Genomic DNA, 13,892 nt, shown 5'->3' with positions numbered 1-13,892 from the left:
ATGTCATGTGGTATTACAGGAAGTGCTCACTGTGTTTTTAAACTCCATACACCTTCAATAGAAGCATTTTGATGAGCCTGGGTATTGCCACTCTCTACTGAACTAAAGGTTAAAGGAGCTGTTAAAGCTGCTGTTTCATGACATCAGAGTTTTGGAGATGTAGGCAGACTAATAATGCAGGATTATTCCAACACGACTCCAGATATGTTTTTAATGAGGAAACAACATTATAGCATGGCTTAATTCTCACAAGAGTCAGTTCTGTGTAATATAGGACCTTTAAATACTCGAAACTATATTTAAATGGGTTTCTTTTTTAGCGTATGTTACGTGTCAGAAAGATGCCCTGGTATGCATTGATGTGGTACTTCATCTGTCTGTCTATGACCGACTGGCTCCACCCCTCCCCTCTCCTCTGGCCCCTCCCCTCTAGCCCCTCCCCTCTAACCCCTCTCCTCTGGCCCCTCCCCTCTAGCCCCTCCCCTCTAACCCCTCTCCTCTGGCCCCTCCCCTCTGGTCTCTCCCTTCTCCTCTCCTCTGGCCCCACCTCTCTTCTCCCCTTGCTCCTCTCTTGATGTTGTTGTCCACTTGTGACTCTGTGAAAATGGAGCCGAGCAGTCCAAAGAAGATCCAGTTCACTGTCCCCCCACTGCAGGACCAGCTGGACCCACAGGCCGCTGAACAAGTGAGTGCACGAGGAGTTAGGTACGGACGGTCTGATGCTGAATTAAAAATGTTTTGACCAAATAGAAAAATAAACAGTAGCATAATTGAAACCTAGCCTTTTAAACAAAGTGTCAAAATATTTCTGTCGTAAGTTATAATAGATTTATTAGGGTTTTTTTTTTTTCTAAAATTAAAAGTAATTAATAGATATAAACTTAATTTTCCTTATTTTGAATGGTTTGCTGCCTCCCTTTTTAGTGATAATGTCTCTGAGGGCACTAGTAGACCATGTCAACATTTAAATGAAAAATGTACATATTTGTCCTATAGAAAGTAATACTGTTTATACAGTACTGTACTACTGTTTATTGCTAAAGCAGTGGATTCAGTGGATTCTATGTTCATTTTGAAAAAACTGTACACATTTGATCTTTTACCTTAAAGATTCGACGCAGAAGACCCACTCCTGCTACTCCCTACCAAGTCCACAGACAGCCTCCAACAGGTATAGCCCTACAGAAAGAGCATGGAGAGGCATTCATTTGGTCACTGTATTACTGATGTTTACATTACAGTTCATAAATTACAGTGCTCATAAAATGCCTTAGTTTATTTGTTATTGCCATTATAATACAACTTTCTGTTTGAAAGTTTTGGTATTGAGTAATCATTTGGACTCTCTATGTTCTCTCTCAGATACTCAGCATTCATCAATCAGACACTCACAGGTCTGTATCAAGTCAGTGATAAGAGCTCATGTCATGTACATTTGTTTTTCTGTACAAACTTTTACTATTGTATTACTACTTAGCAGAATTCAAACAGCCCAGAAAGGAAATGCAGTGTGCACAGTCCTCCATCAATGAAAGGTAAATAAATATACAGTTAAGTTAACATTTCTTGGCTTTATAACGACAATCATGTTTAAAGTATTGTTAAATTTGCATATTAGCAACAGAGTTAGCGGACTTATTATACTTATTAGCACACCTTCTGTAATGACCGCTTTGTTTGTGATGTAGCGTTCTGAAGCTGTTAAGGTTCTGAGTGCACTGTATCAAATCTACTGAAGCTCTGGGCAGTTTCCAGGAAGGGCCCTGCACACTAAAAGCTTTGCCTTATTGATCCTGGAGCAAATGTCTGTGGAGGAGGATTTCACTATAGGCTTAAAATGTGAACAGAATATATGCAGTTACTCCAATGTGTGAAAGAAACCCTATCTTTGTGTGCCTATATGACTCGCAGGTAACAGTGTGTAAAAGGAAACTAAACTCCTCCTCCACATTAAGTTCCCATAATACACAAAATTGTATTATATAGTGAGCTTTAAGCCATGTAAGAATGTTGTTGCCTCATCTAAACCATACCTGAAGTGGTGTTTTTTTCATTCATACATGTTTGAGTAATCCTTTATGATTAGTCTGTCTAGATCTCCAAAGCTCTGTTCCAGTCTGATGAGGTTCATTTGGTCTTCTGATAATTTATGTTATTAGGTTCTTATTTCAGACCAAGAGTTTGTTTTCATCCTTGACAGTTTCGACTGCTCACTAGCAGTCTTCCTCAGAGTGGTCACGTGATGTTGCTGTGACGTGTCTGGTCAACTGATTTATACAGATTTTTGGTGCTGTCTTCCTACCGGTGGAGGCAGGATGACAGCACCGTCTGCAGTCCACCTTCCTCAGGACAGTATCCCAGGTGTGGTTTATAGCCATGTGGGCACGTTTCTGTATTTCGATTGCCTCTTTAATCCAGCAACGATGTTTGTTTTCCTCTGTCCCAATGATGTTTGCTCTGTCCCAGTCTATGATGTGTTTCTCTCTTTTACAGTAGTCAGAGATGGCTAAATTGTTCCTGTTCTGCTCTGTGTTTTGTTGCTCATGTGCACGCCTTTGCTGTTTCCTGTCCCATGTTCCTTTTTGTCGTGTACCAAAAAACCTTCCTATGTATATATGTTTTATTGTAGGACATGCAGGGTATTTCGTACATGACCTTACATGACCTTACCATCTTTTGGGTGGACGAGTAATTGCCTGAGTTTTCTGTAGGGTTTCACTGGTGTGCTGATATTGTATTTTGTCATTGCCCTTTGTACTTTTTGTTATGCCCCTGATATACCGTGTTACCATGCCTGTGCTCTTTTTTCTGTTTTATTTTTGTTTTTCTCGTTCTGTTTTTCTCCTCCACTTGAGGCTGTTTTTCTTTCTCTCTAACCTGTTGTTATCCTTTGTTTATTACCTATTTTGGGTATTGGCATTGCTTCAGAGCATTGTGAGTGTGTCTGTCCTCCTCTTGCTTGTCTTGTTCATCTGTCACAATGTTGGTTCTGTCAAATAATGTTCTTAAAACCGAGAGTTTGTGGGCTGTGGGATGTTCTGATGTCCATAAGAGGTATTGGTCAGTGTGGGTTGGTTTTCTGTGTATTTTTGTTTTGATGCTGCCATCTTCCTTATGTGTAATGTTCATGTCCAGAAAATTTGCCTATTAGCCACCTATTGTGTTTAGGTGATCTGACGGCTCCTGTGTCTTCTGTGTCCCTTACTGATCTTTTCCAGTGTGTCATCCACATACCTTTTTTAGTCAGTCCACATTTTGCTGGTGCTGTTTATGGCCTTCTCCTCCAAGTCCTCTACAAAGAGCTCATGATGGCCAGTATGGGGTTCCCCGTGGCGAAACCCTCTTTTTGTCAGTATATTTTTCCTTTGTATTTAAAGTATGTGGATGTGGACACAAACTGAAGGAGCTGGGTTATGTCTTCGACTGTCAGGTTGGTTAATTTCTGTAGTGCTTTATGTCCGGAGACGGTTCTTGACTATGTGCAAAGTGATGTTTATGGGAGTTTTTGTAAACAGGGATACCACATTGTGAGATTTTAATATTTCATTGGTTTGTACTTTGATGGTTTTCAGTTCCTGGGCCAGTTGTTTTGAATTCTTGCAGTGCTGTTGGGTATGGCCTAATAGTGGTTTTATATGTTCTACTAAAGCTTTTGATAAATTATAGGTTACTGAGCGACGCTGTTTACTATGGGTCTACTATGGGTAAGTGGGGTGTCCTTTTTGTGTATTTTTGGCGTGCCATATATTCACAGTGTGATATTTGCATTGGTTTAAAATAGTTGTAGGTTTCCTTGTCTATTTTTACTTCCTCTAACAGGGGATGTTGGAGCATTTTTAGCATCTGTTTCTTTTCCTCATTTGGGTCTTTCCTTATCAGTTCGTATGCACTTGTGTCCTTTAGTATGTTTTCCATCTGTTGTTCATATTTTTCTGTATCCATAATCACTGTAGATCTTCTTTTATCTGCAAAATCTGTATAAATCAGCTGAACGGACATGTCACAGCAACATCACATGACCACTCTGAGAAAAGCCGCTAGTGAGCAATCGAAACTGTCAGGTACAAAAACAAACTCTTGTGCTGTGTTCCACCTTGTGACGTCATTAAGCTGTAGTTTTCAAGTTAACAGCTCCTATTATCTTTAGTTCAGGAGAGACTGGCAATTCAAGAAGAGCTGAAATCACCCAAATGATTTGAGTGAAGATGTATAAATTATGGAGCTCTTCCTGTATTTCCATGAACTCTGCCTAAATATGCTGGGTTTATTTGTTAACCATGTGTGAATAAAGCAAAAAATAACTCCAGGTATGTTTTCGATGAGGAATCAACATTATAACACGAAGTAAAAAATAGTGTAATATGGCCCCTTTAAGGCCATTTAGATTCAAAACAAAAATTTCCAAAATGGTGCTATTGTTAGGACTAGAAGTCTGAATATGTAAATTTGCTAAAAAAAAAATTAAAAATTTAAAAAACGACTTACACTAACAAACATTTATTATTAGCCTGTATAATTAGCATGATTAAACTCATTTTATACTGTTTTTTTTTTTCATACAATACTTTTTCAAATTTATTACAGACTTCTCATGTGACGTCACAAAGGAGCTGTCCAGTCCTGGTTCTGTGTCCAGATAGAATCCTTTTCTGTTTGTTCAGCTGCTCACAATGAGGCCTCCATGACTTCGCTCACAGGTTATTATTGCTGTGAGTCTGTGAACTGAAACTTATGCAGTGATTCTCAAACTTTTCACACAGCACACCAAGTACCATAGGATGAAATTGATGTTCTGAAACCTGGACTAAAGTAGATATTAAATATGGAGAAAAATAAGACTAAACCGGGTCTACAATGAGACTAAACCATGGATAGTGCAGTAAATTATGTTTAACCCAAAAGAGGACATTAGATGTTTTAAATTAAACAAATAACAGCAGATGGCCTCATGTACCACCAGTTGTACACACACCCCAGTTTGGGAAACACTGACCTACAGGAAACATGTTTGTGTGGAAAGTTTTAGCTGTAAACTGTGTATACAAATGTAAATAATATGACCCCTTTCTGTTCCATCATCCAAGATGTAATCTTTAACAAAGTGCGCAATACAATGCTTGTATTTAATTTAAAATATGAATGTGCAAAGTCTAATGTAGAGTAATCAAAGCTTTTAACCATGGTTTACGGGCACAATAGCAAACATCCATCAAAGGTTTTTTTTTTCATTTTCAATCACATAGAGTAGCCCTTCACCGACATCTATGACCATTTCATAACTTCATTTAGCCTATCTTTACACACTGAAAAGATACTCAACTGGTAGACTACTTGTGCTGTATGCTTGCGCTGTACAATTGTTCATAAAGGTTAAAAAACGTTAGACATGTGCCTTGATTTGTATTTTATACAAAATTGTTCTGACAAATGCTCAGCCTAAATTAAACCTCAATAAAAACATAAAACCCACCACGACTGCAAAGGTTATGATGGTGATTGATAAGCACACCGCTTTGAGCCCACGCGTCTTTGTTATAACCTGCATATTGTAGACGAGCTGGGACAGTTTGGGGTTTGAAAGAGGCGGGCCTTCAACAAACAGGAACAGTGGGTGAGTGGTAGAAGAAAAGTTGGCTGCTGAAAGGTTTCTTGAGCGCAAACTGCGGCTGTCTGCGATCTTCGTGCTCCGACAGAAGCAGCAGTGATGGAGGAGGAGGCAGATGTGCACTCGGAGATCAGGCACTTCCCGGTGCTGTGGCCCTTGCCGCGGTTCAGGTCACATAGTGACACCTCCGGGTTCCACTCCAGAGTTCTGCTCCGGCTCCGGGGCGCGCGCTCAGGTAAGGGCAATTACAGCATCACCAGTCTTTTTTTATTGACGCGGTAAAATGTAGGTTATTGTTTACTTTTATAAGCCTACAAAAATAGTCTAAAACGAGAAGTGCATCTCCTGTAATGTAGTGGGGATTGGATACAATTGACTGATGTAGGCAACACCGTAACTCGTACAACTTTACAAAGAATGCCTCCTCCCCATAAGGTTTAATGAACAGCAAACTTTACATTTGTATTTTAAAAAGTTATATAAACAGTCATAGGATCAGCTGTGAAATAGTTTTTTTTCTCTCTTTGTCTCCGTGTCTTTTTCTGAAAACTCCTGGAACTTCTTTGGGTTAAGTATCACGGTGGTACTTTTGATGGCCTTGATTACAATGTTCTGCTTTGACCTTCAGCTCTCATCTTCACTGTGTTGCTGCATGCACCCGCTGTTACTGAGCCTTGTTGTGGTTACAGTCACTTCCTTCAGCCAGGTGCACTGTGTGCAGTTTGAAACTGGCCCTTTACAGCCATCCTGTATGTGCTCACTCTATTGTTTCACTTAGGCCTACATTAAGCTTCTACTCTAGTCACATTCTGTCCAGTTTTAATCTAAAAGAAGATCAGGTTTTGTTGTCACGGGAAGCCATAATTACAGGAAATGATGACAGAGCAAAAGAAATGCACTTGTAGGCCTACTAGAGATTTGTCTGTATACAATAGTTAATATTGTTTTACATCTGCATTTTTCGAATCTATCTCAACTAGTCTTTAGTCGTATTATCACAAGGACTAGCCTGAGTTTGGTCTTCTGTATCTATTCTGTTTAGGCATTTCAGAGCATGAAGGAGCAGGGCAAACAGAAGTCTTTGGCCTAGAATTTGCAGTAAATAAACCAGACAATAGAGGGCGCTAGGACACAGTTTTTGTCGTGGCCCTTCTAAGGTCTTTGCTCATTGAACTGCACAAAAAGACTTGTCACTTATGTTATGACCTGTGGCCTTTCATCAAACAGTACAAAGTTTAAACAATATTAATCATCATCATTAAAGGTACAATATGTAACTTTTTTGTTGGGGATCCTTCGCCTTCTTGTCTTAATTGATATGTCATTGTACTGCTTTGAATGTTTCACAGTTTGATATTAAGTAGCTCACCCTTACATTTATTTGTTATTTACAGATGATTTTATTGCTCAAAAATGTGTGTGCATGTGTGTGTGTCTATAAACATACACATGCAGACAGACACGCATATATAGCCTGTGTGTGAGTGTGTGTGTGTGTGCGCGCGCGCGTGTGTGTGTCTGCGTGTGTGTGTAGTGGTGTGACAGACTCTGTTCTAATTGATGCCAGTACAGAGCAAAAAGGAGAGGGTGATTAAGCAGGCGGAGGGAGGACACATGGGGAGAAGGCTCCTTGTGCTGCTCAGCTCAAAATAACATTGATTACAGAGCCTTTTGTCCCACAATAACCACTTGTTAAAATGTGCTGTAATGCAGCTTTACCCTGTCATGCCCCCACACAGTTCCTCCTGACTCCAACAGTTACTATGTACATTGTTACATTTAGGGGAACTTTTCTATTGTGTGTGTATGCAAAATGTTTAAAGGGAACATGTTTAAAGGGAACACATCTTTTAACTCTGCTGTAATGGCTTTCAATCATCATGAGTTATATATATCATACAGTTAATACTAAATACAACTGGTCTTTTTTTATAATAGAAATATGTGCAGGCTGAATTCTAAGAGGTTTCGCACAGTCACGCATAAACATTTCAAAAATTGTATTTAATGTGTGTAAAGGCGAGTTCTGGAAATATTTCTACATCCATATCCCTGCTAAAATCTGGTCAGCAATATAAACAAATGCTTTATTAAAGGGCCCATATTACTCCATTTCTGATCTATGCTATAATGTTGTTTCCTCATCACAAACATACATGGAATTGTTTAACACACAAATCCTCCATGTTTAGGCTGATTTCTTCTCTCAAACTAAAATCACTCTGTTCTGCCTTGTGATGTCATGTGGTCATACATGAAGTGCTCCACTGAGTTTTTAAACTCCATTTACCTAGAATGATTTGGATGATTTCAGCCCTGGATTGCAAATCTCTACCGAACAAAAGGTAAAAGCTACTGTAGCTGTTAATTTAAAACTACCACTACATGACATCACAAGGTGGAACAAAGTATTTTGAACTTTGGAGATGTAGACAGACTAATAATAAAGGATTACTCAAACATGTGTGAATGAAACAAAACAGAACCCCAGGTATGTTTTTGAGGAGGTAACAGCATTCTAACATGACTTAAAGCCCACAAGAGTCAGTTTTGCATAATATAGGACTTCATATGATTCTTTTGGTATGATGTCTGTTCCCTTACCCCAACATGTGTGAGATTTGTTGCCAGTTAAACAGCAAAAATCATCTTCAGTGGACTCGACCTCTCATATTTTCTCATGTGCTCATCTCTCTTTGTGACTGTCTTCTTTTGTGTATTAGTGTGATTGTGTGGGAAGGTGTTGCAGTCAATGAGCCAGGAGTTATTTTCTTCTTGCTTGTTGTGAACTGTTGTATTGGAACCACACTGACGTGCTGCTTTCTCAAAGATTTCTTCCTGTCCCATCTGTCCATCAGTAACTATGTGGTGTAGTTACTGGCTAAGCCTTTAACTCTATTAATATCAGTGGAAACACCTCGACAGCAAAGGAGCAGGATGTGTGTGCTTAAGTATAGCTGCTAATCATGTTGTGTACATAGGCTGCTGCTGACAATAGACATTTTTTGTAAATAGATGATCTTCAAAATCTGAAACTATCAAGACAAATGTATGTAGTATATATTAGAGATCAACTGATACAGGTTTTTTCATGGCTGGTTGAGTAGAGTAGAGAGCAAAAGATGGTCGATAAGCTCTGCCGATTTTGTGGCTGATTTTAATTATTTTCCCCCGAATATGTAATTTAAAACTCACCCAGAGCAACTGCGCTGTGTAGTCAAGTTTTGTGCAGTTATATCTTGGCATTAAATTGTTAATATAATGCTTTGTGTGTATTTTTTAAGCAGAAGATTGACCAAAACTAAATATCAGCTTTTGCTGGGGATTTAAGGTCAATAGCTGATATGCTAAAAAATAACATAATAAAAAAATATTGGCCAATCGATATATTAGTCTATCTCTATAGTTTCTTTCTCTTTATTTTCATTTAATTATTTTTTTTATTTATAAGCTGATTAATGAACACAAAAGTAAGTATACATGTACCCAGTACACTTAATGTTCATTTCACATATTTTTTGTTATTTAAGCTAGAAAAAAAGTGAGAAGAACTTATAATGTATAACTTATTATTATTTTGGATGTAATGATCTCTGTTATGTATCTGTGCAGTGCATCTGCAGGTAATTTTCTCCATAAATTCTGTTCAGATCAATAGTGAAATGACAAATATTTACTGTTCTGGCCAAATGCCCTAAATAGATAACACCATGTTTGTATGTGATTTAATAAACTGTGATAACAGATCATTATTTCTACAGATTAACGCGTGTTACTATCAGATGGTTTAAACAGGATATTAAAAATCAGCCTCGTATTAGTATTTGTTGCACTGACTTTTTCAATAGCTGAAAAAAAGGGAAGTGGAGCAGTTAAGAATTAATATTAATAGCACAGCTACTAATGACATGAAGCTAACTGATTTATAATGTAATAACAATGCCGTTTTTGTGGTACCATTTGTTTGTCTCCACGAGGGCGTGCTTTGACTTGAATGTTCTACAGTAGAGCATTACATTGATCTATCTAGCATTTGTTTCATTATGGGTGTTGTTATGGCTAAAACAATACCTTGAAGAACTTAAAAAACATGCATTCTTACTGTGAAGCAGGTTTGCCTCTGGATCTCTAACTTGTCGTGGTGCCATTACGTGCTTGCCTTCTTGAAGATAAATAAGTGTAATGCCATATTGTGGAACATTTGAGGCAAGACAAAAACATGTTTTTTTGAATACAGGCGGCAGGCCGTAGTTACATAGTGCATCTTTAATCTTAGTAAAATAAAGCAATTTAGCATTACATGAATACTTAAACTGTGTGATGAATTCTACAGGTTTCTTATAGACAAAACAGCCCAAAGCATCCAAACACTATAGACTTTACATAGAAAGCCTCGGAAATAGACAGACAGCGGATGAGCAGTGAAAGGGACTGGAGCCAGATTGCCAGGGGAAAAAGTGATTGGCCAAGACAGAGATAGAGATAAAGTCCGCTGGAGATGCGCGCTGTCGTGAAGAACGGAGATGGAAACACATTAACTTTTAATGCTCTTTATTGGAGTGGGCGGAGGACAGTGGGCCGGACCAGAGAGGCAGTACCAACACCATGGGAGGGATGAGCCAAAAGAGGAGAAGAAGAGAACAGCAAAGAGAGAGAGAGGGAACAGGCAGTGAGAGAGGGGGAAAGGGACAGAACTGGACCATTAGTGGAGGAAGATAGGAGAGGTCGTGTACTTAGGATAACCTGAGACTTCAACCACTGCTACACCAGGCCCAGACATGGAGAATGACGGTGAGATTCTCCTTCCTGTTGTTTGCAAGTGTGGCAGCAGTATAAATAGAACAAGATAGACTGCATAGTGTTGAATGTCTATATTAAACTGCTATTGAACTGCATGTAAAGTATACTGTACTGTATATGTACACTGTTAAGTTTATTAAGGATTTCAATGCTGACTCAGTTTTGAAGAGGCATTAGTTCTCATTTCATTACAATGACGGATACTTTAGTTGGGCGGCTGTCAACATTAGAGCTGGTTTTTCAAGTTTTAATGTTGAGAATTTCAGAAATGACAAATCAGAAATAACATTAATGCTTTTACAATGGTGTTGCTAGGTGTTATGTTGGCAGGCAGCTTGTCTAGGGTTTGTTTACACCTTACTTAAATCCTTACCATGCAGTGTGATGTTGAGAAGCGATTATGGATTTTGTAAGTGTGCCCAAAGTTACATTATGGTATTATTATGTGGTGTGTTATGGAGATGACTCTGGTTTAGTCTGTTTGTTGAACTTTGTTTAAAGTTTGAGCCTGCAGTCTTGTCACATTCCTCTTTATGCATGTCACACAGCCTTCATCATATTCAAAATACTTGCATATACATTAGAAAAGTGTCCAGCTATGTGAATTAGCCACTCATGCACTCTGTCTTACATCTCAAATATGGACAGGGAGGGCGCCTGAAAGAATTATAGGCAAATCCTGAATCACTTCCATTTTCAACTAAATTTAACCTTTAAATTTATCCTAAAAACTATATAATGTTCATTCATCTGTCTGTTTGTAGTTTACCATTCAGAAAGCTGGTGACCTACTATATTAATAGACCATTTGTATGAAAGAAATATAATGTATTTCACAGTTCTTAAGTTGCCGTGTCTTAAATGCTTGTTTATTTCTTCTCACAATCATAGAAACATTAAAATCTGATATTGTGGCATTAGCATGCAATGTGCATGTATGATTTGTCTCTTCATAGAATTGTGTGCAGCAAAAGTGTTCAAAGACACTGGCCAATTTGGAGTTGCGGTTAATTTGACAAAAGCTATTTGCAAGTCAAAGCAGCATCTGTGACAACACACATAAATATGCATGTTTTTATGTGTGTCCAGGGAGACCGTCAATGATCCTATCACATTATTACATGTGTATTTTATATGGTATGATTGTGACCCGGGCACTGGCACTACTCACTATTCCAGTTTAGAGACTGTGACATTGTTGACCAGCATTCTTGATATACATAACACACTCAAGTGTGTTATATAAATAAATAAATAAATAAAATAACAATATATATATATATATATATATATATATATATATATATATATATATATATATATATATATATATATATATATATATATATAATATATATATATATATATATACATACACATATATTTATATATTTATATATATTTATATATAATATAGTACATTTCTGATAGATCTGAGTAAATGTAAGCAACCTTATATAGTTATAGTTCCCAGTTGTATATGCAGCCATCTTGTTTACTCTACACTGTCCTCTTATGGCCTCTTTTCACTTTCACCAGCTACCCATAGAACTTCCTGTCATAGCATTAAGTCCTCTGTGTTATCTATGGCTTTAATACTCCATCAGTATGTGATTCTTCTTGCCCCTATTCTCTTTGTGCCCCTCCTAGCCTCACTTTCCTTGAAGCTCTCTGGGCTGGCAGGATGTCAGGTATTGATTGATTCCAACAACATTTTAGCAATGATAGCAGCTTATGGCTTGTGCCAAACGCAGTACAACAAACAGGAGATCAGGTTTCAGAGCAGTGAGCGAGCAGTTGGAAAAGAAGTAACCAAGCTATATCAGAGAAAAGAAATACTCTGGTTTTATTGTATATGACTGAGATGGTACGAAATACAACTGCACACATGACAGTGCACTTGGTGTAATGAATTGTCGCTCACCCGGAAGTAATAATCAAATAACACAAATCTGCGATATCCGGGAGAGTTCTTTAGCCCAGCACTGCTTCATCAGAGCACTCCAGCGTAGGTGCCAGTGATTCATCTGGAACATGTGTATAAAAATATAAATGTGGAAAAATATGAGACAAATACTTTATTTTAGAAAAGAGATGTGTGCATGAACTGAGAAAGATGTGTTCTACACGACAAAATATGACAAAATACGTATTATTGCCTGTTAGGCTAGTAAGTAACCAATCATATTTACTACTATTTACTAGATAGACACATGTATTCACTCTTGGGTGCAGTTACATTAAACATTAAACCAGGGGTGTCCAAACTTTTTTTCATTAAGGGCCATATATCTAAACACATATGAAGCAGAGGGCTGATCGAGGGCCGTAGACTGATGCTCAGTACAGTGAATAATTGAAATATGTGCATGTTTAACACATTAGAATGAGCCATCAGTCTTTATTCATGCTAAGATCCTTAAATCCACACACTAAATTTTTAATATTAGCTTTATCGAGGTAGATTTTCAAAAAACTTGCAGTAAAATGTTTTTTAAAATGTTAATTTTTAATTGATGTCAGGTCATCTGGGTCAATTCACCCGTTAGCCTGAGGGCCAAGAAAAATTTGTCTGAGGGCCACATCTGGCCCATGGGCCGTAGTTTGGACATGCCTGCATTAAACTGTTAAACACTGACTTAAAATTGGAATGATTCACAAATTGCAAAGACTGGATTTAGGCCCTTTCAAGCAACATAATTTCCTCACAGAACAATTATGCTGTACTTGCTAGACCTGTACAAACATATTCTGAAAGGCATTTCATTCTTGTATTTGTAGCAATTGCTATTACAGTTTCCAAAAACGTTCATCTTAATATGCGGTCAGACACGTGTATTAGTTTTGATAAGCATGCCTGGCTGCTCTTGAGTCACACTCTAACAGTTTTGTGCTGACAGTTTTATTCAAATCACAGCTCTCTGTAAAACACAATAAAAGATTACAAGGCAGTGTGTAGTATTGATCCTCAGAGGAAAGTCCTTTAAAATGTATATATTTTTTGCAATCTTTGTATGTGCATAGCAGTCATATTTTATGAGTGAGCAGGCGTTGCAGTATCAAAAAATCACAGCTGTTTTTGGAGTTTAATAAATAAAGGTAGTGCGGGGAGAGGAGCTTCTATTTAAACAATTATTAGCTTCTGGTTATGCTGAGGTCACTACTTAATATTTGATGACTCTGTTCCTCTCCACTCTGGTCTTCCTCCAGCGCCTCTGACTTTCTGTTTTGTATTGTGGTCAATAAAGACATCACACCGTCCCCATTTCAGTTGGACCTCCATCATATGACATCAACTGTTTTCAGATGAGATCCTGATACACTTTTATTTTATGTTTTCTGTCTTCTGGCCATGATGCTCAGTGGGCTTGTTGCCTTATAGTGCTGGTATCCATGTTACTCAAGTCACAGTGGTCACATCATTTGAAAACTTGAGCTCCAAAAACACATTTAAAGTGATGTAAATGTAACAAGATAACAGAATGGA

The 13,892-nt window shown here is 37.9% G+C and overlaps 2 protein-coding genes across 5 annotated transcripts in view; both read left to right on the top strand.

The window, feature by feature from the left end:
* The first annotated feature begins 572 nt into the window (after window positions 1-572).
* ppp1r1c (protein phosphatase 1, regulatory (inhibitor) subunit 1C) lies at window positions 573-5,464 on the top strand. Of its 2 annotated transcripts, none has more exons than XM_020921010.2 (5): window positions 573-685; window positions 1,111-1,171; window positions 1,363-1,394; window positions 1,481-1,535; window positions 4,585-5,464. In XM_020921010.2, exons 1-5 carry the CDS (start codon window positions 575-577, stop codon window positions 4,638-4,640), a joined length of 315 nt encoding a protein of 104 aa, XP_020776669.2. In that variant the 5' UTR covers window positions 573-574; the 3' UTR covers window positions 4,641-5,464. The 2 variants fall into 2 exon arrangements, with proteins under 2 accessions (XP_020776669.2, XP_055018804.1); XM_055162829.1 differs by having other exon boundaries at window positions 1,478-1,535.
* A 184-nt stretch (window positions 5,465-5,648) lies between these two features.
* Window positions 5,649-13,892, top strand: part of phactr2 (phosphatase and actin regulator 2) — a 31,522-nt gene continuing 23,278 nt past the window's right edge. Inside the window, exon 1 of one of the 3 annotated variants that reach the window (XM_020921326.2) lies at window positions 5,649-5,840. In XM_020921326.2, the coding sequence (XP_020776985.1) occupies window positions 5,705-5,840 (136 nt within the window). In that variant the 5' untranslated portion in view covers window positions 5,649-5,704. Of the gene's footprint in view, window positions 5,841-10,258; window positions 10,397-13,892 lie in introns of those variants that run through there. The other 2 variants (XM_020921322.2, XM_020921324.2) reach the window with 2 other exon arrangements.

This window comes from Boleophthalmus pectinirostris, unplaced genomic scaffold, assembly GCF_026225935.1.
Source record: "Boleophthalmus pectinirostris isolate CB_2022bp ecotype Guang Dong unplaced genomic scaffold, ASM2622593v1 HiC_scaffold_5, whole genome shotgun sequence".
Classification (NCBI taxonomy): domain Eukaryota; kingdom Metazoa; phylum Chordata; class Actinopteri; order Gobiiformes; family Gobiidae; genus Boleophthalmus; species Boleophthalmus pectinirostris.
This window is presented reverse-complemented; position numbering and strand designations above follow the sequence as displayed.